This window comes from Gadus chalcogrammus, chromosome 16 (genome assembly GCF_026213295.1).
Source record: "Gadus chalcogrammus isolate NIFS_2021 chromosome 16, NIFS_Gcha_1.0, whole genome shotgun sequence".
Taxonomy (NCBI): domain Eukaryota; kingdom Metazoa; phylum Chordata; class Actinopteri; order Gadiformes; family Gadidae; genus Gadus; species Gadus chalcogrammus.
The window spans coordinates 2259170-2285834 of record NC_079427.1 but is presented as its reverse complement, the minus strand read 5'-3'; the positions used below and the strand labels follow the sequence as shown (position 1 = coordinate 2285834).

The following is a 26665-nucleotide window of genomic DNA, read 5'->3' as shown; positions in this document are numbered from 1 at the left end:
TCTCTGATATTTTGCACTTTAGGTCACTTGCAGGAGCGGGGTCAGGACAGTGTTTCACCAGCGTCATCGTGACCTCATGAGAGGGGTCCTCAACGTTTCGCCCCTGCCTGCTCAGACACCCATCTGCGACATCCAGAGCCTTATTCAAGCGTATCCAGTAGTCCATGGGACTCTCTCCAGCCATAGGAAGTGTGTTATAAAAATCTGCTAGAGGCATTGAGCAGTAGGTTACCTCACTGAAATGTTGTTTCAGGATATCAAAGACAAGCTTGGGCTGAATCCGAATACTTAGTACATACTATTTCTGTTCAGTGTCTACTACTTGATCGTACTACACTTGACAGTGTAGTACGGTCTACAGCTATGCGTAGAAAGCCTCCACCGGATGTTTGGAGATGACGCATCTCCCCTCAGATGCCGGCAAAATTACCTTGATAAGTTACCTGTTTTCCGTCTTGTCATCGTTGCTATTAAATAAAAAAAAATCTCTTTTTACTTAATTACTTACTTTGCTTTTTTACTCTTTTTAATGTCTAGTTTTTTCGCCGCTTTCTACAACGTCTTTCTGGTGGTATCGGGTTAGCCATCTCTTCTTCGTTTGTTACCAGACTCCGGTTGCATTGTGGGATAGCGTAGTGAACTCTGTTGTATACTGTGGCGGTAGTACGCATCGGAAACGTTTTCCGTACTACACAATGCGTACTGAGCATTCGGACGCGCTATATTTGTGGCGTACTACAAAATGCATACTATATAGCAGTCAAGTATGAGTATTCGGATTCAGCCTTGGAGTGTTCAGCTGGCCACAGCGATGGCATGGCATGGAGCACTCTTGTGGGGGGACACCCCGCTTATTCAGGTAGACGCTCATCATTTCTTCCCACTCATGCACTGTGTGTCTGTCTAGTACGGTGTACGGTGGATCTTTGACATCTGTCTTCATAACTAACGTTACTCCAGTCATGTTCAAGTCCGACCGTCCTTGTCCTAAATTCAGACTAGATGTGGGAGTTTTCTGACTATCTGCGCTACCGATAGATCTGGTAAGTTGGCTAGCAATGTTCTCCCCTATCTCGTATGCTAATTGTGTAATGAGGTTCCCTAGGTCTGAGGAACTCGCCTCTGGACTAGAAACTGGCTGACGTGGAGAATGTTCATCTGTATGCGTGTGAGGGTATGAGAATACAGGACGGCCCACTGGACTAACACCACTACCAATGTCTGAAGCATCCCCTAATCTACGCATATGCGGTGCGGGGGAATGTGCATCAGTGTGTAAGTGTGTGGAAGAGAGTACAGGTTTGCCTAGTGCACCAGCCCCTTTAACCGGCGTGCACTCCACCCTACTCATAAGCCTGCCCCTACCTAGGCTTACCAGCGCAGCGTCCCCACGGCTAAGAGGTTTCTGCACATCCTTACCATCAGTCATTTTTGCAAAGGTTGTCATGTGTTAGACTATGGTAATAATATATGAATAAGGAACAAACGCAAATATCGAGAAAGCAAAAGAAAAACACAATGTAAAATTATACTAGGTGAGATAGAGGCAATTAAGAATTACAATTTACACATTAAATAACAGTAGACCAAGTACTTGTCAAGGTCCCGAAGAGGTTCCTACTCGTTACTGCAACCTCCGGCGATAACCCTGGCGATGATCTGAAGCGATGAGATCCGGGTCACGGCACCAATGTAGCCGGCGCGGTCCGCCGACTACTGCGTTGTGTTCCGGTGCACTGAAGACAGGACGCTGACGTTCTTTTATGGCACTTTATTCTGTAGGCTGTAAGTTCAATGAGAGAAAAGATGCAGGACTCTATCTTCACGGAATGAACCAGCCTCTCTCAATCCAGTGGAATGCAAAACGAGCACTAGTATTTCAAAAATTCGAAAATAAAATACAAGAAAACGTTTTAATTAACACATTCTAAACCTGGTATTGGGAGTAGGCTACATACCTGTACACGTTCAACGAGAGCAAAGATTCAGTACTCTATCTTCACGGAAGGAACCAGCCTAACATAAGAAAAAGGACAACTGAAACATTTGGGCTATACTACACGAAGATAGAATGGCGAGCGCAAACCACGAGGTTAGCTAACAACTAAGCTCACAGAACATAAATGTTCTCGACAATGACTACATTTAAGTCCACTCATCTTGAAATACATTTACAAGTTACCATATACACTAAAATTAAAGTTAGAACAGGTATATTTCAAGTTCACATTGCACTGCTGTGGACACGTACCTCTCTGAATCCAGTGGAATGCAAGAAAGGAGCGGGAAAATCCAGCGTATATCCACCACTATCCAATAGAGGGCGCAGTTACACAACAAATACATCTCCCAATACCTAAGAACTATCATGAACAATACAGGACGCCGCCCCTCCGTGAAATATTCACTTGAATATATCTGCCAACTATTATTCAACTATTATCAATACGAAGTAAATCAACAAAAATACATAGTTTTTATCCTCGTTTAATAACACTTGTCACTGCCAGCAACCATTTAAATGCGTCTGAACGTCAATGATTTGGGCTAGGCTAGTTATTGGTCATTCGAAATAAAGCCCTCCTCCAAGTCAGGGGCCCCGGCCACGTTGAAGTCAATGTAAGCTCGCTAACTTTTTGCTGTCTATCAAGCAGAGACAGCTTTTCATTGGCGCAAGAAAATTCGCCCTCGGGTCGCACCAGTGTGCGCCCCAGGCCAATGGTATCGCTTTTCTTTTTTGTTATCACCACATGATTGGACAATTCAGCGAATCAATCAAATATGCTAACTCCCTCAACAGCATTCGCGCAACACAACTAGTAGAGAAGAGATAGATCGCTTACTCAGAGAGTTGTAAGTAGGCCTACTTTCCACCATTTTCAGTGGAGGAATTGGACTCCACACACAATATACAATAATTGGCTTTTTCCCGTTACAGCATTTCATTCAGTAGCATAGTATTAAGGGTTTCCTTCAGTTAGGCCTACAGCAACTGTCAATATTATACGTTTGAAATGTTTCATTGGCTAAAGCAACTGACAATATGACAACATTTTGGGTTTCCTTCACTGACATCAAACCACTCAGTATGATATATTATAAAATACAAGTTCCACCTTCTGCGTCAGTGCCACACCATCACAAGCAATCGACCCCGTCCGGACGGAGGTAAAAAGAAAAAAAAACGTTTGGAAGGGGGGCCACTGGAGGGTACGAGCTCAGTTTTATGGGGGCACTGGCACTGGCACTGGCCCTTGACTTTAGAGCCCTTGAAGTAAACGGGTTCCTCTTGCCCTCAAATTGGATGTGGCGTTGTCAGGCATAGAAGGTCATATCTTACCTATAGTTTTATCACACCTTTTATTATGAACCCGTTGTGCACGAATAAAGTCATGGAAAAGAAACTGATAGAACATACTGATGGAAAGCCTGAAACACAGCGGAAGTAGGGGTGAAAACGAAAGTAGATATCGCATCTGAAATATTCACGTAGCCTACGTTTCCTGGAAACCATGGAAGGTAAGCCGAGTTTATCTCCAACTACCTTTGGACTTTGTAACATTGTGGTGTAGCCTACCTTTTATAAGGCTACTTTATGACGTGATATGCGCATCGTTTTTTAGAAGTAATGCGATGGATCAGTGCGGTGTGCAGGGTTTAGTTGTAGGGCCTAGGCTACTGTAGAGTCCGGTCCGTAGGCCTACTATTGTAACATTACTAAATGTGGACTGAGTTCAGATCCAGTGTCCTTGTGTTCTGTTGACTCCTGGTGTGACTCAAGTAGTTGATGTTTATCTCTTAACTGTCTGTGGAACCAGGAGTTCACTCACTTTCACACTGAACTGTTTCCTGACTTGTCCAATTCCACAACACTATAAAGGGGGTTTGTTGTGTATAGGTCTATTTAAAATACAATGTATAATTAATAACCATCGGCCTATTGACTTGTGATGTAAGTCGACTATTCTGGCTGCGTTCAGTAGGCATAGTCTGTCTGTATCGAGTGGACTCACGTTTCCTGCATATTGTTCTGCACAACAGAGATGGTCTACAGTAGGAAGGGAGGTACCCCTACCTGTTGTAGAACCGAGCACAGCAATGCTCTTAGAATCTCCACAAAGGTCTTCTACTATAGGCCTACTCTAAATAAATTATTGTGTGCAAATATTTGTCTGCAAAAGAAGATACATTTATAGATGTTGGGATTGATAGATTAAAAAAGTGCCTTTAAAGCCAGGCCGAATGGGAGTTGATACACCACACAAACACACAATAAACTGTTGATAAGTAACGCTGGCCGTATTTAATTAGTCCCAAAATACTCGGATAATAGGCTCCAGATTGAGAAATCCCTAGTTTCCTTTAACTCTCTTTCAATCAAATCTATAAACATGTGGTTATTCAGATAATTATACACCAACGATACATTCTGATTCCTTGATCAATCGATTTGGATAAATTAGACGATACGTGACTAACATGATATGATACATCTTACGATGTAAATTGACATGAAAACTCAGTCCAGTTGGGTTATTTGTGGAATTTTGAAAAAAATCACACTGAATAATTATGTTTATTAGTAGTAACCAAAGGAAGTCAGCTGTTCAATATCAGTATTTTGCTGAGTAAAAATAACTAAAAATGTACGTAACATGTCTATAAAGTAGAAGCAAAATACATGATCCAAGATCATGCTACAGCACCAGACCAGAGAAAGACTGTTAAATGTTTTCATGTTAACAATCGTTTATTGGAGTATAACATTTCTTACACACTCAATGACCAGATACAGGGAATGCTGTGTAGTGCATGACAAAACCTGTCCCCTCTTTCTCTTACTCTCTCTTTCTCACCAAAGCCACAGCGCTCATGTTGCCCAGTGTGCGCTGGCTTGAAGAGAAGGTCGCTTCTGATTCTGATTCTGATTCTGATTCTGGTAAGAGTTCTGGTTCTTCTGGTTCTTCTCTCACGCTACATACCTCCAGGCTTCTCCCTCCCTCCCTCTCACCCTCCCTTCTTGTTTTCTCTTTTTGCCAGACTCCAGTGCTGAGTTTGATGAAGATAATAAGGGTGAGCAGTTACACTCTTCCATTGAGCTTTGAGGCACAATGACTGGGTGATCTGACAACAGAAGTGTTTCATTAAGTTGTGTGTGTGTCTATAAAGTTCATATGCTTCTGTACAAAACGTATCACTGTTAACTGCAGAATTGTGTCTGGTTGCAGATTTACCATTCCTCCATCTCACCCTCCCTTCTGCTTTGTCTTTTTGCCAGTTGCCAGTGCTGAGGTTGATGAAGGTGAGCAGCATGCTGCCTGCCAGTGTATCAAGAGGCTGACTGTTATTGGAGGGCTTAATGTACACATTTGTCTTACACTGGACATGCTGTCAGATATGTTACTGACAGTAATTATTTATCCTGACAGAGGAGATGCACGTCAAGTCACATTGTGAAAAATGTAAAGCAGCTCAGCAGGTGAATTTAAACAAAATACATACCTTCACTTTTACATTACATAAATTACCTTAAAGTTAAAACAATAAGTTGTATTGATCTTTATTGTTGTTGGCTTCTGCTTTTTTTTTTTTACAGAGTTCTGAGTATGAGAAGATTACCCCAAGCAAGATTTCTAAGTGGAGCTTCCAGTGAGTGACATTCGGTCCTCAGAATAATCAGAATAATATATTCACAACCATAAACAGATTCTGTTTTAATGTGTGTGTGTGTGTGTGTGTGTGTGTGTGTGTGTGTGTGTGTGTGTGTGTGTGTGTGTGTGTGTGTGTGTGTGTGTGTGTGTGTGTGTGTGTGTGTGTGTGTTAGGATACAGCTGAAAGGCAAAGGGACCTATGAGTGTTCGGCTACAGGTCTGGTGTTTGAAGTGTCGGAGCAGGCTCTGGTCCGCTACTCGGTCCTGTCCTGGTTCCAATTCTCTGAGTTCCTCCCAGACTCCTGGAGACCTGCCGGATCGATTTGGAATGTGGATGTGGTCAACAAGGATCCATCTGTGCTCCAGTTTATCCATTTCCCCCACTCTTTGTGCCTTGCTGGTAAGAACACACTGTGACTATTGGGTTGGGGGGGACTCATAAGCTGAATTAGGGCCGTATTTTGCACCCAGCGCAATTGACTTTCTACACTGATGCATGCATCGTTGCTAGTTTGCACCCAGCGCAAAGCCGATTTTCCCCCTGCAGCAAACCTGCGCCACTAAACTTGCTCCCCGAGAGGCGTGTCGGCGAAAAGCAGAGGGGTGTTCAGGCACAAATGATACATGGTGCTATCTTACAGGTCGATAAAGCAGTTGCACAATTGACCGAAAAATACCTGGTCTAAGTGCACTAGCGGATAGCGCAGTTGGTGTTGCTATTTTGACGTACTATAGCAGGTTGGAACTGCAACATAAGCTTACACACCAGTAGGCTATACACAGCAAAAACATGCAAATTATTTGCCTGATTTAAATATTATGATGATTGTTGAAAAAATGTAAGTTATGTAAGTTAACGGGGGGACACATGCATATTATGAACACAAGTCGATGACGATAATGTATAAAATACTGGTAAGAAACGATGTTTGTTCATGTATTGCCGCATATCATTAAATACACCCACAGGGCCGCTTTTCATATGTGTATTAAGTTTTCTTTGCCAAAATGTACATGACGACTCAGTATTTCTGAAGTTGTAGAAGAAAACGGTATCCATGTGTGAATTAGGCCATATTAATTGGCCATAATGTGCCCATATGTCATGCATCTGGCTCATCGGAGACTGCAAACACTGTCAAAATATCAACTCGTCAGGTTAAAATGTGCTCATGGCTCTTAAAGGCGATAGGAGATGGCACTCTCATTGTTGTTACGCCCAAAACACACCTACGGGTATTCAGACCAACTCATTTTAGATTTGCGTCGGGCACAAGAGTCATTTATCCGCCGGTATAATAGCAACAGCGCCAGAGATCCGCCCACAAAGCTAGTTCCGTTTCGCGCTTCTCACTTGCGTTTCAGATCGTAAAATAGGGCCCTATGAATCTCTGTGTGCCTGGCAGCTTTGGCAGTGTTTTGTTGACCAACCATTCTGGTAATTTCTTTGATTTCAAATTGGGCTGACTCATGCAGCTCGCATTAACTTTTGATACTCGATATTTGGTTTGGAGTTTTTAATGAAAAATGTTTTTGTTGAATTGAATGTTAAAAAAATACGAAATAGGCAAAGTAATGTCATCTTTCTAATATTTATTTATTATCATGGAACTTTGGGAGGGCGTTCCATCACAAGGCTCCCAGTCTAGTTTTCCCATTGTTTTCACATTTTGCAAGATCCCTGCTTATTTTTAAAACGTAATCTGGATTAGAAAATCATCTGTAGAACAACTTGTAACAACATGTATTTCTCCAGACTTATGATTCTATGTATATACTGGCGATTATAATTTCCCAACGGGCTCATATAATGTGATGTAACTTTTCCACAGAACCTGAGCATGAGCTGAGCTTCAGTGTTCTGCATGTAAAGGATCGCCATGCCAACATTGAGTCGACGGTGGACTTCACGGCAAGCCATGTTAAATGGCGCGTGTCCTCGCTTTCTCCTGTGGGTCTCATCATTCCGAGCAGTCTGCAGGTGAAGCACCACGCGTTGGTGCTGATTTACAAGGAGCGGATCAAATCCAAAAAAAAGATATCGATCTTCCACGTGTTTTTGGCCTCGAACGACGGCTCTGAGATCCAGGTGATGAAGCAAAACGGACCAACAAGTCAGTAATGGGACGAGAGTCCCTGTGTGTTGATAAACGGGATAAACGGACAGACTACACTAAACTGGGCTATGGTAAAATGAGCTAAACTGTGCTAGACCAACCTGGGATTAACTTGGCTAAACTTGGCTATAGGATAAACTGGGAGAGACTAGGCTGGACTAGGCTAGCCTAGAATGCACTAAGTGAAACTGCGCTAGGCTAGGTAACTCAGTGTAACATCCTTGAGGGTGCATCTGTCTTTTTGTTTCTGTGATCTGCTATCTTGAAAATAACCCACACCTCACATAATAATAATAATAATAATAATAATAATAATAATAATAATAATAATAATAATAATAATAATAATAATAATAATAAATGTTATTTATAACACACTTTACATCAACTCAATGACCTCAAAGTTCTACAATGCACATGAGAATGGATAAAAACAACATAAAAGACAAAAATACCATCCTCTTACTCTCATTTTTTCCTGCACATCTTGTTCCTGTGTGTGCAGGCTATTGAAGAACAGGTGCTCTCTTCTCATAAGATATTGATCAAGATGTACAAATCAGCCGCCTGTAGGCTGGGAGAGAAGTTCCACTGCCTCACAAGCAAGCCAAAAGGGCAAATTGAACCCCCGGTATGTATTGTGAACCTTTTTATTCTCATTCACATGTGCCTTAACCTGCAATGAAAAGTTGTCATTTAATATTCAAACAGAAAGATAATTGATAAATATCTAACTTTGTGTGTGTGTGTCTGTGTGTGTGTGTGTGTGTGTGTGTGTCTGTGTACAGAAACTAGAATTTGTTAATAAATTGTTAGCGTCTAAGGGATTTTTTGAAGTACGCTTCGGTGAGCGTCCTCCTTTCGAATTGTTTCTGAAGGACTCTGACTCTGATGAGCCTTTGTGGTCTGCTACAATCAGAGAAGGTAACCGATGGACACAACTGGAATTGTTTTTGTGGTTTGCATCGTAAGACTCTGATGATCTTTTCTGTGACAAATTCTAGAGGATTGGAAATTCAAGAAGAAACCAATTGTAAAACCAAGACGTAGGTTATTACCTTTCAAGAAGACCCAAGTGGCAAACACCAGACCGGAAGGTACACTTTTCTTTGTGATGCTGTGTTCTTTGGATCATTGGTCTTCCAATCAGATAGTAGGATAATTAAGTACATTGAATCAGCGCAAAGCCACTTTACTATAAACTATTGGAGGTAAGCTGTGTTTATCTTAACAATGCACAAGGAACGAACAATATTTAAATGTACGATCAGGGTCATCGTCAATAAATTTTTTTATTGTTGTGTGTGACCAAGTGGGGGTGAAAAACGGTTTTATATTTACCCCAATAAAGAAGTTGAATTAATCAACTATCGTGATTGCACGCTGTCATTAGGTATTCAGAGTATCTATTGATACATTATACGTAATTCCTCGTTTGTTCGCAAACCTGGCCAATAAAACTGAATCTGAATCTGAATCTGAATTTATAATTGCCTTTTCATTCCAGGCGAGCTTCAAAGGATCCGTTCTGAATGTGTGCAAAGAGTTTCAATCTCAGTTATCAAAGGTCTCCTGGATGACCTTTGGCAGCAGAAGGTGTTCAGTACTGAGGACAAGGACACTGTGATGGAGAACCACAAGATCAGAGCAGACCAAGCACGTTGTCTGATCGACATGGTGATGGGGAAAGGGGAGAGAGCAAGTCAGATAATGATTGATAGTATGAAGGAGAGGGATCCTGAATTATGCATCACATTGGGCCTGATCTCTTCTCCTTCATTGAAGTAATTTTAAAGAAACTGTCGCTGCCAACTTTTTTTGACAAGACAAGCTGAAAAAGTAAATGATGCTGTCATGTTCAGAATAGATCCTCCTTCCTGGCTACTACACGTGTACTAAGCTGTTCCCCTCAGTTACCTCCTATATCCAAGTATAGATAAGAATTTTGTTACATTATATTATAATAATGTTAGTATTGTTGTGATCATGGAGTTTGTAAAACAAGTTGACATTATGCCAAAGAAAGAATACATTTTTGCTTCTCTTGACATTTTTGATAATCCACTGAATTTTATGCAGGTTGCATTTTTTACATTTTCATATCAGGTTTTTTTTTTATATTTTATATATTTTTTATATGTTATCATGGATATGACCAAAATCCAACTTGCAGGGTTCTCACCATAACATTAGCCTGACCCAGGAATGGTCAGACCTCTGTTCGGGGCAAAATAAAATGGTCAAACATATGCTTTCTTGCTTCATTTGTTTGACATATTTATATACACGATAATGCAACACATTTAATATCAATACACTTTAGTAACAATTGAATCACTGAATAATCAATGTGCAACAGGTTAAACCAGCCATCAACACGCGAACTACCACCGCAGGACAGGAGAGCCCCCTTGTCATGTTCATTATCATCATTTTGCAATTAACCGGATTTTAACCACCACCACCCTGCGTCCTTGGTCTGGAGGAGGCTCCTCCAGACCAAGGACGTCAATACTACAAACCTCCTAGGTGTCTACTTTTGGGCTCCTCCGACATGCACTGGTACAAGCACATTAATAAAACTCCATAATTCTATAATTCAAGGAATGAATGAGAATAAGGACAACTCGGACCATAGGTCCATGAACTGGCACAGAGAAGATTAACAGCTAGAAACCTAGAATGAAAAAGGTGCATGTAATGACCCAACAAGGGAACAAATGAAGTTAACACATATATGGTAGCCTATATATGGGGAGAGACTGATGAGGGAATGAGGTGCAGGTGGGAAGATGAGGAAGGAAGGGGAAGGGAATGAAGCGATCTCAGATGGGAGTGGTAGGATCCTTGAAGCAAGGGCCTTGCTTCAAAGATCCTACCACTTAGGGGAAGAGTCAGAGGACATCCGGGGGACAGTTGGAGAACAGCATCTAAAGGACATAGAGCTGACCAGGGCCTCTTCTGCTGCAGTGTGAGTAGGCTACCTCATTCGGTGGGTCGGTTCCCTCTGTACATCGCTGGGGTTCTTTCAGAGGTTGGTATCAGAACAACGGATTCAGGCTTCACAGAACCACCGGTAGTTCTCGGACAGACGCCAGCCTGGCCCCAATTCAGCCATTCTTCAATCTGAAGAATAGAGTCAGAGAGCTCTTATGAGTCAGAGTTGGGTTGGAATGGCATATCGGCATGCAGATAAAGCAATTTGAATTTGATTGGTTCATTAATGAATCCTACAGGACCCTTTTATACGTCCAAAAAAAGGAAGAACCATTATATCAGCGTAAATAGCACATTTCCCAGTGTGACCAAGAGAGGTCGCTGCAGACACTTCCTAAAGAGATCCCACACTTTGCAGCTCGTACAGGTGGTGTACGAGGCATCTCAGACACACCATAATACTGTTTTGTATCATAGGGGTATCGCTTTTGTCCAAAGTCGATACATTGAAAGTTACATCAGAAATGGGCTGCCTACTGTCTTATTAATTAAGCCCACACAAGCAGCAACATGTTAATATCCAAAACACCATGTATAGAGTTATGGAATCAGGAAGGTCACAAAACAGGGTGAGTTAAGTGTGTTAAGTGAGTCCAGTCATACAATCACAGACGGTGAGGGGATAGACGTTAAATACAGGACGGAAGGACATTTAATCTGAACTGAGGATCTTTGCTGTTTAAATCTAACAGCAGTCTATGTGAGTTATATCGGCCGTAACCACCGATTTTTGTTGGGAATTTGTGCCAGCTGGGCATTCCGTGGTATTGGATGTGTTTTAATAAAACACATCCAATGGAATGTCCGCTGGTGACGCCACTGAGGCTTTAGTAGGCTAACGATGCTCTTAGCATCCTACGAGTAGCCTACCCCTAGAGTCCTCGTTAGCTACGAGCGTTTTCACGAAGTTCGTAACCAACGATGCTTTTGGGAAACATTGTGAAAACTGTACGATTTTCCATTTAAAAGACTGACAACAACTGAATCATCTGTACATTTTTAAATATGTCTGTTTGTGTGCTAGCGGCGAAAGTCATCAGTTTATAGGATGTATAATCTCCTCTGAGAGTACCCCATTTACCCTCACTCTGAGTTTCGTCCGTAAAAAAATCCAAAATCCACCCCACTGACTGAACTGAAAGCTAAATTAAAATTTCTTAACAACTCATCAACTGAAATGTGTGGTTGAATAGTGTTCAAAGCTGCAAAGCAACAAATACAATTTTGGCATGTGTGTTGCTACCTTCACTCTGTGCTTCAGTATCAGATTAATCAGATTGTTGCATCCTCAACCCCTCACCTGGCCCTATAAGAAAATTGTTGTGGGTCCAAGAGATTCTCTGTTTTAATAAGGAGCACCCTTACCTACTCACTGTCAGTACAAATCTACAAAACTATGGGTTCATTTGCAGGACTTATCGTAACTTGACTATCACTTATTCATTAGACAACAGTAATTCATATTTTTTTATTGTTGTTCTTATAGTTATTCATATTTTTCCTTTGTTGATCTTTCATTTGAAAGTTGTTACACTTTCTGCACATCGAGTTTGTGGGATTTCACACTGGGGAGTGTGCTATTTGCTCTGATATAATGGTCCTTCCTTGGTTTGGACATCAGAAGGGCCCTGTGGGGCCACTATTTATTCATTAATGAATCAGTCAAATTGAAATAGCTTTATCTGCATGCCAATATCCCAAGACGCCATTCCAACATAACTCTGTGACTAAAAAGAGCACTCTGACTGTTCTTCAGAATTCAGCACAGCTGAACTCTGGAAAACATGCCTCCACTCATCGTAGAAGCACCTGAGCTCAAACTTCTACTCACAAATCAGTGAGTAGAAGTGCAATTAGTGAAACAATAAATTATATGCATGAATCCTCTGAGATGTCAATGTTGACCGAAAAGCTTACAGTAATGTATTCCATTATTTATAGAATGGAGTTCAATTGTATTAATGTGATGTAATTATTATATTAAAAGTATTTATTAATATTGAATATATTGGCGTGACTAAAAACAAATGAAGCAAGAAAGAAGCCTTTTCCACTAATCATTTTAATTTTGCACCAAACAGATGTTTGAACATTCCAGGGTCAGGATAATGTTACGGTGAACACCCTGAGGTAAGGTTATCAGTAAATTACGGATGTTTTTTTGTAGAAACCTGAATAATCACAGTATGGGTCATGAGTCATGAACATGTTAAAATAATCAGGGCCGTCGATAAGGGGTGAAAGGTGATGACGATTCAGGGGGCCCACAGCCCACCCCCCCGTCAACACTTGTTCTCCCCGGTCAACAATTGCCCCCCCCCCCGTCAACAATTCAGCGCAGGGGGGCCCATCAGTAAATCTTGTCTAGGGGCCCAGGAATTGTAGCAACGGCCCTGAAAATAATATATAAAAATAAAATGACACACTACCAGCTGCCTCTTGGGGAAACTATCAAAAAGAGTCCTGAATTATGTTTTGGATAATCCTAATCCTAATCACAATCATACCAAAATTCCTGTCTATACCTGGCTATAGGAGGTACCTGAGGGGAACAGTTTAGTACACATGTACTAGCACAGGAAGGAGGAACTATTCTAAACATGATATCAATAATAACTTTACACGGTCAAGACATTTGGAAGAAGAGTGCAGATTGAAAACTCATCTTTTCCGGCTGCATCTTGGCATATGAAAAATAATTCAGATAGAAAGCTCTCTATCACTTGTTTCTATAATGTAGCACTTAAAGCACCTTCCTTATTGAATGCCTTTTATCTACTTGCACTTGCACATATTCCTGCACTTTTTGGGTTTGTCTTCCATTCTGAAATGAAATTCCAGAAGCTTTGGACTAACGTGTCAGCTAAATAAATGTAATTTAAACAGTTTAGAAACTGTTTCAGGTTAGTTGGCTCATCGCTAGTTTTGGTCAATCTTCAGGGCTTTTCTTTCGACGGAGACATCCACTGCACTATGGAATCTGCCAAGTAACTATTCTGATGATTTCTTCATCATGCCTGAGGAAGCAAACAGACAGGGAATTAGTGCACACACACAAAAAACAAAGTTAACCTCCATTGCAATTCCAACCATATTACATTACTACCGCAAATAATATTGAATGCAAACTGATTTAGCACACTAATCTAACAAGGGGTAAAGCCAATAGACGTTCACTGTGGGGGGGTGAAGAGGTGACAGCCATCGTTGGATGCATAAGGGGTGATAGGGAGGAGGAGTACCGGAGCCTTGTGAGGGACTCTGTCATTGGGTGCCACACAAACCACCCGCAGTGCAACACCTCGAAAACCAAAGAGCTGGTCGTAGACTATGGGACGTCTAGACCACGTCCTGGACCAGTTCAGTCCAGTTCAGTTCAGTAGTTTAGAACGTAGCCTCCTGTAAGTAGCTCGGGCAGTGGCTGAACAACAAGCTCAACTGGGCGAGCAACACAGACCATCTGTACCGGGAAGCCCAAAGCAGACCGTACTTCCTGCGGAGGCTGCGATCATTCAACATCTGCAGGAAACACCTGTGGATGTTCTACCAGTCTGTGGTCGCCCGCGTTCTTTTCTACGCTGTGGTGTGCTGCGGGGGGCAGCCTATCTAACGGACTCATCTAGGCTGGACCAGCTGATAAGGCGGGCTGGCTCTGGTCGGCATGAAGTGGACTCTGGTGACAGCAGCAGAGCGGAGAACATCCAACAAACTGCTGGCTAATCTGGACAATGTCAGCCATCCTCGGCACACTGTCATCAGCAACCAGAGGAGCTCGGTCAGCGACAGGATGCTCCTCAACACCAACAGACTGAAGAACTCCTCTGTCCCCCGAGACATTAAACTGTCCAACACCTCACTGGGAGTTAGGCGGCGGCCAAGAAGGACAGAGTTACCTTGTGGTCAATTCCATTCAAAAAGCTTTATGGCACGACTATTGTTGTGAACAGTGTTACCAATGCATTATTTATCTTTATTTTTTGTAAATTTTTATTATTTTTCAATACATTGGTAGTAATGGCGGGACCCTATTGTTGTTAAGGCGGCCGCCTTAACCACACAGTGCTGGGGGAAACACTCCATAACACTATATCAAACCCAACTTGGCTGTTTGATGCAATGTTTCTTGCAATGTTTAAGCACCCCCGCATGTAAGTATTGTCTTGTGTACTATGCCTCTTGTATATTGTTTCCCTGCATATATATATTTTTTCACATTTATATTTGTTGTTCTTTACTGTTACTCTATTTGTTACATGGTGTTTGCTGCTGCTGGAAGTGCAATTTAATTAATATAGATTATTCAAGTTCCTGTCTGTCTGTCTGTCTGTCTGTCTGTCTGTCTGTCTGTCTGTCTGTCTGTCTGTCTGTCTGTCTGTCTGTCTGTCTGTCTGTCTAAGTACGTTACCTGTCAATAACTGACGAGTCTCGAGCGGTAGGTCCTTCATGTCTTCCAGACCTCTCAGCAGGTCCTGAGCTGTGGCCTTTCCTGATCGGCGCTGCCACAGCAACAACATCTTCTGCTTCTGCATGGCCACAGATGTATGTTCTGCCTTGATGGTGTCTAGATCATTTGACCCCAGCCCCAGGTGGATGGCCACCTGCTCCCACTCCTGTCCCAGCGTTTCGGCCACCATCAGGAGCTCCTTCTCGGTCAGAGCTTGCCCTGCGGAACGGGTTTCAGTGTTGCTGCCTGGAAAAAAAGACAAAGACAATCCACACACACAGGCAGTTCAAGTTTCACCTATCGTGATGATGGACCAATCAAGGAATATACTTTCTTAATTTTGTCTTGAGACCAATCATCTGATTCAAAAGATGTCACCCGCTCACCTGACCCATCCACCGTGCAAGATTTCTTATTGATCTCTTCTTCTTCTGATTCACTTGTACGTCTTTTCCGGCCTCCATTTCCTGAAGAAAAAATTGAATGGGTTTACGGGGTTAGGGTGAGTCTACAAACCTGTAACAAGCCTATGAAAGGTATCCTGTCGAATCAGCATTTTTTTTAAGAAAATATGTAATATGTTCTCGAAGGAGCCAAGGAACACAGCAAAACCCTTACCTCTTTTTTCTTTCCTTGGCTTTACCACTGTCTTGTCCTCTTTAAGACCTAGGATATGAAAAAGGATCATCAGTCAGGCTTACTATGTCAACCATAAAACTTTCAAGAGTAAAGTTGCATTCCACACAAATGTAATTCCGAGTGGACGATAATGAACCACTGGATTCCAGTGGATTAAAGGACAAAGAAGCTCCCCTCTTGTCAGAATAAAGGCAACACCGGACATTTCTTTAAAACAACTCACCCACACCAGCAGGAGAAGAGATAAGACCCAGGGTGATGCATAAGTCAGGGTCCCTCTTCTTCATACTATCAATCATTATCTGACTTGCTCTCTCCCCGTTTCCAGTCGCCATGTCAATCAGACAGCGTGCTTTTTCCCTTTTGCTCTTCTGGTTCTCGATCACAGAGTCTTTGTCCTCAGTACTCAACACTTTCTGCTGCAAAAGGTCATCCAGGAGACCTCTGATAACTGAGATTTTAACTGTCTTCACAAATTCAGAATGGATCCTTTGAAGCTCCCCTGGAAGAGAAATCAAAAGGCAATATAAAATGATGGCGTGCAAACGCGATAGTTGAAGCTGTTATGATTTGCTCCACAGACATTGGGTCTTAGACAGGTGCGGGGCGTGGCGAGCGGAGCTGGGCACCGCAACGGGGCACACCTGGACCTCATCAACTCATCACACACTCTTTCTTTAGCCTGGCGGGGACTGCTCGTCGGCGCCAGATTATTCCGTCTCATTCGGTACTTTGGCTGACGAGTGTAAATCGACCTCCGATACTCCGACCTGATCTTTGTTATTCCTAACGTTGTGTGATCCTTTCGCCGGTAGCCAATTCCTCGCCAGTGGATAACCACCAGACCGCATCATTCTCCCGTGCCTCCGCCTGCTACGCCTACCCGCTCCTTTCTTCGCCTTGCACGCTGGATATCTTTTGAGTTCCCTTTTTGACAATAAACTTTGGATTGTCCGAACTGCCTCTGTCTCTGTATCCGGGGTCCAAACTAACATTTTCGCTAACCGTAACAGAAGCAGGGTGTTGTAGGTAGGTATATACTGCTATGCATTTATAAGGTGTAAAACCAATCTGTACATAGACCATACAGCATAAGTACTTAATATAACAGTCGTACACCAACTGTGGTAGGCTGGGCTACGACTGTGATCGTTCAGATATTGTGTTTCCAGTTCAGATCAATAATTCTAAAAACCCACCAGTCAGGCATAGTCTGACTGCCAAAATGTCAAAAGTCATTGATTTCGGGATGGATATGCATCAGTATCAGTATGACTGAGGAAATATAGCTCTTTGTCAGTGGTGTTTTCATTAAACATTAAAGCTTTATTGTCGATGATTTGGGTGTTTAAGAGACCAATTTAAATGATTTTGAGATAGGGGAGATTCTGTTTGGGTGTGCTCGCTCAGGGTGTGAATCCGGAGGGGCAGGGGGAGAAGGACGTGTGGCCATTCACCACATTGTTTTAGTTTGCGAACGTGACTTCGTCTGTCATATAGAACTTAAAGCAGTTTGCTTATTTGCGGAATTTTATGTACTCACATTATTCCTGTGTTTTTGAGGGGGTATCTTCAATGTTAAAGCAACCGGTCGTTGGAAAATGGTGAGGCTGGAAGGATTACCTTGAGCATTTAATTTAGGTAAGCTAAAGGCTATTTGAAGTAGGATGAGTCCATGAAGTCATGTTATTATAATGTGAATGATAGTCGATGAAACCCCTCTCCAGTGATCCACACACTAGACTAATGGGGAGGGGTTTTAGAGGTGGGGAAAGACATTGTGCCACTAATTGAAGGATACCTTGTGGCCTAATAAGTACCCCTAGTACTTAACATGATTATTCACCATGGCAACTGGTGGCCCAAGAACTTAGAAGGTTTTTGGTATATAAGCCGACGGTAGCTCAATGTTGCTCTATTTGTATCGCCCTCCAGTTGTATTTATTTTCTTGATTATTTGATGATTGCTTTTTATTATGTTTTATATTTGATAAGATTAGAATGTTGCAGGATGAAATACGATGCAAGCTTTATATCGGAGGGTTTTATCATAGAATTGTTACATTGTTGTTGGATTGTATCCCAGAATCCCAAAGAGATATTCCAGAAGGCCACATATCTTTGAACTTGTAGTTCAAGTATGTATTCAGAAAATGTCTTACTTACACATTTTTTATCCGGTTAGCATGAAGTGTGTTTTGACAGGAAAGAACTAGAGGGATATGGTGCTGGACTTATTACTCCTAAAACTAGGGGACTTCAACTCACCCAGCGCACCGTCACTTTGAGGCCTTTCGAGGGGCAGAGACGGGGACAGCTCACCATGATGGCTCAGCTGTTCTGAAAGACAAATCAAGAGAAAGGCAAACAAATGTTTTTTACTTTACATGAGAAGCTGCATAAATGAAATAATGAAGTCCCCTCAACGTCAGAAGTCGCTCTGGAACCCAACGGGGTGTTGGGTTGGGATTGAACAGAAGAATCTGAAAGGTCAAATGCTTTGCAGTGCACAGTACACCTGGAGGCTGAAGTCGAAAACTGACTGGCGCTGAATTACATTACCTGAAGAAGTCGCCTGAAGAAGTCGCTGAAGTAGAAGTAGTATAGTCGCTGAAGTAGAAGTAGAATAGTCGCTGAAGTAGTATAGTCGCTGAAGTAGAAGTAGTAGCTGAAGTAGAAGTAGTAGCTGAAGTATGATAGCATTTCATTATGTTTTATATTTGATAAGATAAGAATGTTGCAGGATGAAATACGATGCAAGCTTTGTATCTGATGGTTTTATCATAGACTTGTTACATTGTTGTTGGATTGTATCCCAGAATCCCAAAGAGATATTCCCGAAAGCCACATGCCTTTGAACGGTTTAAAAAATAAGTATGTATTCAGAAAATGTCTTACGTTGATGTATACATTATTTATCCGGTGAGCTTGAAGTGTGTTTTGACAGGAAATAACTAGAGGGATATGGTGGTGGACTTATTACTCCTAAAACTAGGGGACTTCCACTCACCCAGCAAGCTGCCACTTTTAGGCCTTTCGAGGGGCAGAGACGGGAACAGCTCACCATGACGGCTCAGCAGTCCTGAAAGACAAATCAAGAGAAAGGGCAAACAAATGTTTTTTACTTTACATGAGAAGCTACGTAAATGGAATGTGTGGACTCCATTGGGTTCCAGAGCGAACCCTTACTTCTTATGTTGAGGGGATTTCATTATTTCATTATTTCTTTGATTACACATGATTTGTGGGCACGGATGTGTTAGTTGTGCAGGCTTTCAAAGTCATTATTGCTCCTGATTTCTGTCAGTGTTATGTCGCCATACCTTTGACCTCAATAAAACATGTTTTAAATGTGTAAAGAATGAGGTATGTATTCATACAAGCATTTTATTATATGATATGTTATTTATCTGGTGAGCGTGCAATGTATTTCGACAGGGAGGAACAATGATATAGAGGGTTATGCAGGTAGACTTACTTACTTAAACTAGGAGACATGAACTCTTCCTGCATGCTGTGAGCTGAACTACTAGACATTGTCAAGTCCTTATCGAAGCTCTTCTCCGACTTCAAGAACAAAGTCTGAACATTTTCAGAATGATGCTTTGCAAATTCTGAAAGACAAATCAAGACAATTTGCAATAATGGCATTTATAGATTTTGAGTCGCTTCTGAAGATTTTGGGTGAAATTGTACCATTGGCTGTCTGAGATTATCGATGCCATAATATATGATTCATAGATTCATTTGATGAACTATTTCACTTCCATGTGTAACACCAGGCATTCCACTCACCCAGTGTGCCTCTGCTTTGAGGCGTGGACGGCGTCTCAGACCCGCTCCCCAGCCAACTCGGCAGATATTTTCCTAGTCCTAAAAGACCAATCAAGAGAAATGGAAAGTATGTATCTTTTCTTTTACAGTTCTTTCTGTTTCCGTCATGTTTTTACTGGAGCCAATCGCGAAGCTGGCTTTTCCCCCTGGTGCGCTATTGGCTGGTTTAACAAAGCAGTGATGATTGGTTGAAGGACTATCCAATTTCGTACAGTCATTTGGACGACGCCTGTTGATCACGCCTCTTGTGCTGAAGAAAATGACAGCAGCCTCGTCAACGTGCAATCTACGATTGAGCTTGGTCTGGCAATAGCCAGGCTACCTCTCCTCCACTCCCTACGCTAGCTACCGGTGGCCCCACGAATGCGATTCAAGTCACTGGTTCTTGTCTACCGTGCCGTTAACGGATCAGCCCCATCCTACATCCAGGAAATTATACATCCAGCCTTTCCCTTATGCTCCAAGATGGCCAAACGACTTGCTCCTCGCTTTGAAAACCCAAGCAGCCGCTCAACAAAACCTTGATTGTTTGCCGTCCTGGCTCCACATTGATAGAACTAACTGAAATCAGGACAGATGACCCCCACCCATCTTCAGCCGCAGGCTAAAAGCTCATATTATCCGACTACATCTTGGTGAACTCGAAGTAAAAAAACATCCCTTGCTATTTATCTCTATTTATCTCTATCCATTGTTTCTATAGCATAGCACTTGTGAAGCAGTTGCTATGCTTATTTTCGAAGGTGCACTTTTGGGGTTTATCTTCATCGAATGAATGCACTTACTGTAGGATACTTGAGCCCAATGCATCTGCAAATTAACGCCTCATAATAGAATGGGATATGTGGGTGATAATCCGGACATAGCAGTTTCAGACATGCAGCAGCCTGTTGATGGATTTAGCAGATGCCCCAACAAGGAGGGCATTGCAGCAGTCCAGACGGGATGAGATGAGGGCATGGATGAGACGTTTGGCAGTGGGTTGGCTCAACAGGATATCAATTCTGATGTAGCAGGGCCTGAATGAAGGTCATTTGGTGGGGGTGGATGTATCGGGGCCTTGGTGGAGGTACGGGGCTGGATGTAGTATGGGGCTGGGTGAAGGAATGGGGCTGGGGATGTAGGTAGTGTGGCACTGCACTGGTACTAAACTGTATAAGAGTGAAATAATTTAATATCACTAGTAGTATCACTTTCGGTTCTGCACTCAACATGGCCCCTTGCCACCCGTCTCACTGCTGGCTGGGCAGAACAGTGTTATTGGCCCAGCTTGGAGGCCGGCTCATTTTGGGTAAAATTATGTTGTAGTTCGTTACTAGCTTACTACGGTAGTTAAGAGGCGTTGTTTGTGTTCTAAGAGCGTTTCAATATTATCTTTAATGTTATTATCTTTAATATTTGGTTGCGTTTACCCAACAAGAATTGACATGTTAATTTGCATTTTTTGGTTTTGGCCAATGAGGGACCTTGAATGCAACACAATGCAAGGGAGCACTTAGCATGAATTACTGACTTTGTGCATAAATTACTACCGTAAAGGAAAGGATGTGCCCACCAGAGTCAACCAAGGAGCCAATGGAACCTTTAAGCGGGGGGCAGTGAAGTTTAAAAAACCTGTTGGTTGCGCAGCAGATATTCCTGTCCTATTAAATCAACAATGAGGAAACACTCTGTGTTTCCTCAAACACAGCTGTGACAAGGAATGATGAATAACTGCTCTAATGACCCTCAATAGTGCACACTACCAAACTGTACATGTTAACGCAGAGTTTGGTCGTGTTAATGCGACATTTCTAAGACTTTATTTGCTTGAATGAAAAGAGAAAATCCATCATAAAAATCGGCCTCAGGTCGCGGTCGAGAACCGACGTCGCATCGACACCGAATGGTCATTAACATGTTTGTTGGGGACATACATGGACCTTGAAGATATCAGGAGTCTACAGAACACAAGGACAGCGGATCTGAAACCAATGGGCATGTAATATAATAGGCTACAGTAATGTAGTAGGACGCACCAAAATCCGAAGATAGTTTTATGACAAACACCGCATACCTGCCATTGTTCTTGGTCGGCAACGTGACTTTGTTCAGATGCATTATCAACCATTGTGAATCTGCTTTTGTTTTTACCTCACCATATCCTTTATCTTGCGTTGTTTGTTATTAGTTATAATATTGTCTTTCATGACTATGAAAGACAATGTTTTGTGCATGTTTTGTGCATGCAGACCAACAGGTTTCTGTTTAGTCTGCCTTTTTGTCTACACACTGTAGCCTACCCCAATAAGCCTCTCCAGATAAAACTATATTGCATTTACAGATCGAACTTCCTTCCTGGTAAATATTTTTACAGCGAGTAGCAGAATAAAATAACACTATTTCAAATTTTAGGCCTATTACTGTTGTCAACGGCTAAAACATTGAAAAGGTAGGTTTACCAGAAACAGGCTTCCTACTGTTTGTTTTATTAATAAAGCCTAAACAAGCAGCAACATATTTATATGAACAAAACCACGTATAGTGATACGCAATCGGAAAAGACCCAAAACTTTCCGGCGTAAAGTTTGATAACAACATTGGCATATACTGATCAAAACAGGACGATACAAAAAAAGAGCCTATAGTGCAATTAAACGATGAACATACAAACATAAAGCCTTGAACACAGCAGTCAGGCTACTGCTAGATTTTTTATTTATTTTTTTCATATAAAAGAATTGCATTAATCGCGCGATAAAAAAATTAACACCGTTAAAATTGGTTTGCGTTAACGCCGTTAATAACGTGTTTAACTGACAGCACTAATTTTTTAAATTTTCCATTTAAATACCTAGACCGGACACTTTAGAAGGACCTAAAACCAAACTCTGATGACGATGATCATTTGCATTACTTCAAAAAACAATGTGAATATCAGCCTGCACAAAAAGGTTAAAAAGCCCAAAAAGGTAGTTTTATGACAAACATGGCTTACCTGCCATAGTTGCGGATCAACGTAGCGTACGTGTATGCACACCTGATGCCGACCAACAGGTTTGTATTAAGATTGTTGTCGCACGAGCCTAGCTCCCCTCAGCCTCTCCGCCTACCTGGCAGTTATGGATCTCATTTCAACACTGATAAACATGTTGACAACAAGTAAATACTAATGAGGAAATAAACACTCCAAGCAGCTGTGACAAGGAATGATGAATAACTGCTAATTTTATAAAACAGTCTGTGGCGATTTCAGACTATTTTTAGAGCTGCTCAAGCACACCTATATATACACCTAACCCTATATCAACAGCCCTAAAAATATATAATTATATTATAATATTATATAATATTATCTTCATTTTAGAAGAAGGAAGTGAATTACATGTTTCAGTCTAATGTGACTTTGTTTCCACAGAAACGTTTAGTGATAATTATACCCGTGACTCATAGTTCGGTGCACATTGGTATATCAAGTTCCATTGATTTTACAAGTCTCAGCACAGACTCTTCATAACATTCCAAGCAGGACTTAAACTGGATTGCTGCCCCTCCTAGATTGAACCTGGATGTGCTTTCCCCACCTTTATTATGAAAGGTAATGGATTGTTTATATTGCCAATGAGACTCATACATTATTTTTGTTTTTAGTCTGAGATATTTGCCTCCTTTTTCATCACTTAACAAAGTGTCCTCTCTCTCATTCTGAACCATTATTATTATTCACTACAACAGACCACCTAACAGTGTGTATTTAATTGAATTTAGGTTTGGCAAAGTGAAGGTGGTTGAATATTTTAACAAACAGCATATTTCAGTTTTCATTTTATTACACATGATTTTGTGCTGTAAAACCCATGTTACTCTACTTACTTGTAATTCATTAAAAGTATTATTGTTGTAAATTGAAATATCATAAATAGAAAAAAATCCTGGCTTTTAGTACTTATAGCGTTCCCGTTTGTCTTTTTGTCTTAGCTACATTAGCCTCTTAGCAAACCAGCTCGAAAACAAACAACATTAACACAAGCAAACCACACTGCATTGCATTGCACGCACAGCAAGACAGTGCAATGCATAAATTGGTGACAACTTAATCAAGTGTGTGAGAGAATTTAACATCAACATTAAAATGACCAATGTGGTACAAATACAAAGAAAGTGCATCTCCTTACGGGTGCAGTCATTTTTGTTGGACGAGTCTTACGGTCAACCTCACTCAACTCGGTATACTCTCAGAATCCCGACGGGGATCGACAAAGGAGCCGTGCCTCGGGGAAATGCTGCAAGAAAGCTTGGAGATTTCTCACTTTGCAGCTCGTACAGGTGGTGTACGAGGCATCTCAGACACACCATAATACTGTTTTGTATCATATGGGGTATCGCTTTTGCCCAAAGTCGATACATTGAAAGTTACATCAGAAATGGGCTGCCTACTGTCTTATTAATTAAGCCCAAACAAGCAGCAACATGTTAATATCCAAAACACCATGTATAGAGTTATGGTATCAGGAAGGTCACAAAACAGAGTGAGTTACGTGTGTTAAGTGAGTCCAGTCATACAATCACAGACGGTGAGGGGATAGACGTTAAATACAGGAGGGAAGGACATTTAATCTGAACTGAGAATATAGCTTTAATTTTCCATTACAATCCGTAAGTAGGCCTATAGACAGACTCAGGGGCGTAGCCACATGGGGGCTAGGGGGGGCCACGGCCCCCGCTGGTCAGAGGTTGACTACCCCACTGGCCCTCCCCGAGCCTGAACAGAAACGGTCCAAAGAAAGCTGAAATATATGCACTGTTAGTTTGTTCTAACTTTGACTTATTATTCTTATTCAAAGTGTTATATGAATAAATATTGCACTCAAAATAGCTCAAAATGTCCTGGCTACGAATATATTAAGGTATCCAAATATATTAAGGTATTCACAGTGTAACTGATGTGATACGGTATCACATCAGTTACACTGTGAATACCTTAATATATTTGGATATATTAGTCTGTCCAGGGGCGTAGCCAGGACATTATTACTGTGGTGGCCAGCTCGGGCCAGTCTTATATTTGGGGTGGCACTTGATGGACAAATAAAGATAATAGCCAACCGCGACAATAACCAATAGGTATCACTGATATCTATTGGTTATTGGTATCACTGATATCTATTGGTTATTGGTATCACTGATATCTATTGGTTATTGGTATCACTGATATCTATTGGTTATTGTCGCGGTTGGCTATTATTTTTATTTGGAAGCGACCATGTCTCAACCTCTAAAGTCTGTCGTGGTAGATTTGGCTGTACAGTTGAAAATGCGAAAAACTTCAAAAATATTTTTCTTCAGAACCATAGCTTTAAATTAAAAACTTGATATTCATGATCAATGGGCTTGCCTGAACAAGTGGACAAGTGCTAGCTCTTTTGTGACTAGTAATGTCCCCACCTTTCATGCTGTGTTGAGGAATTTTATGTACAAATTTATGTGTCGACTTCTAGAGTCAAAAAACAAACAATAATTGCACTCACTGACACAAAACAGTGATACAAGGTACTCCACTGGGTTGTGGAAACATTGGAATCGATGCTTATATGTATTTTAATCTGTGTGACCTCGTATTTCTATTGTCATGTAATTTGTATTCCTGTCTTGTCAATGGAACTTCGCGTCCGGAATAAAGTATTCATTCATTCTTATTGCCAGGAATGGCTAGCTTGCGGTGGATAATACCCACGGAGTAATACTCTAACAAATTATGAGAGGTCGAGAAGGACTAGGTTTGAATGATCAAGGCTTTATTGTCACCAAAGATAGTAACAACATCACCTTTTTGTGAGTTTGTTTGCAAAATAACTGGGCTATTCGTAGATTCATACATTCAAGCATTAGATACAGAGAGTTAAATATTAAATATTAGTTATATGAAGTTTACATATTATGCATTACAGTTATATGAAGGGAGGTCTTGGATTAAAATCCATTCATCGCCTTGTTTATTAACCTGATCTTAAATCACCATGATTTGCCACATGTGTTCAAGAGATGGGCCCTGTGAAAGCAATATTCATTTACACAGTAAAATATGCATTTTTAATAGTTAACAATGCCACTTTATTAGCCTGTGGCATATACAGTCATAATCCTTAAACTGGTAGGGTCGGGCAAAGGATTAGTTACATTAACTCTAATTTAAGCCTACAGAATATACATTCTAAATCTTCAGACGAGGAACCACAGGGGGCAACAGATGTTTCTCTAAGAGGCCATTTACATGAGGCGTCAGGGGTTCATGGGGATGCAGACATTAGTTTAACACAGGAAGGCCAGGCAATATCAAGTGTTTAGCATTTGGCTCCATTGTTAATATATTTACCTTATATTCTAATATAATTGATAGTTAAAGTTAACCTTACATATATATTTATAATTATTTTCTAAGTGAACTGAGAAATAGACTGATGTCATTGACCACAGAGGGATGGAACAAGGTCTGGAGCTCAAATCCTTCTCCTCGGTTTGATGTTTGAGAAAAAAATGTTGTGAGTAATTGTTCATGAATTTTGCTGTTTCTCTCTCTCTCTCTATTCCCTTTGTGCGGGGGTCACTAACAGGCGGACCGCGGTCCGGGTCCGGACCCAGACGCCGTCCTATACGGACCCGGACCTATAGTCAATAAATTATTCAAATATTTTTCATTTTGACGTGGCGCTTCTATTTTGACCGGCGCAGCGTTTCTAGACATTCCGGTACTGGTTTCAGGAATCAGGAAATCCCTTGACCAATGGCATTCGAGTTAAGCCATCCCACGTGATGCTACTCAGGCAATCGAATCCGTGCATTCCCGGCACAGGCTGCCTGGCTCACAGACAGTGAGACAGAGAGCGTTCATGTGAGGGATGACAGAGAGAAGTGCGAGAATTACAGAGAAAGAAGTCAGATAAGAGTGAGTAGCTAATACAGCGGGAGAAGGCAGATAAGACAGCGGGAGAAGAGTGAGAAAGACA

At 41.5% G+C, this 26665-nt stretch overlaps 2 protein-coding genes across 2 annotated transcripts; one reads left to right on the top strand and one right to left on the bottom strand.

Moving 5' to 3' along the window:
* Positions 1–2481: 2481 nt before the first annotated feature.
* LOC130405766 (uncharacterized) lies at positions 2482–10182 on the top strand. Its single transcript, XM_056610962.1, has 12 exons — positions 2482–3519; positions 4862–4939; positions 5041–5073; positions 5279–5302; positions 5430–5479; positions 5597–5649; positions 5825–6051; positions 7484–7740; positions 8274–8399; positions 8557–8692; positions 8773–8865; positions 9276–10182. Exons 1-12 carry the CDS (start codon positions 3513–3515, stop codon positions 9554–9556), a joined length of 1365 nt encoding a protein of 454 aa, XP_056466937.1. The 5' UTR covers positions 2482–3512; the 3' UTR covers positions 9557–10182.
* Positions 10183–12768: 2586 nt separating this feature from the next.
* LOC130405768 (uncharacterized) lies at positions 12769–22752 on the bottom strand. The gene is made up of 10 exons (XM_056610965.1): positions 22660–22752; positions 19644–19721; positions 19331–19462; positions 18859–18930; positions 18117–18188; positions 16072–16350; positions 15828–15875; positions 15596–15676; positions 15171–15455; positions 12769–13782 (listed from the first exon to the last, which is right to left on the bottom strand). The coding sequence occupies exons 1-10, from the start codon at positions 22664–22666 to the stop codon at positions 13757–13759; spliced, it is 1080 nt and encodes a 359-aa protein (XP_056466940.1). The 5' UTR covers positions 22667–22752; the 3' UTR covers positions 12769–13756.
* Positions 22753–26665: the final 3913 nt, after the last annotated feature.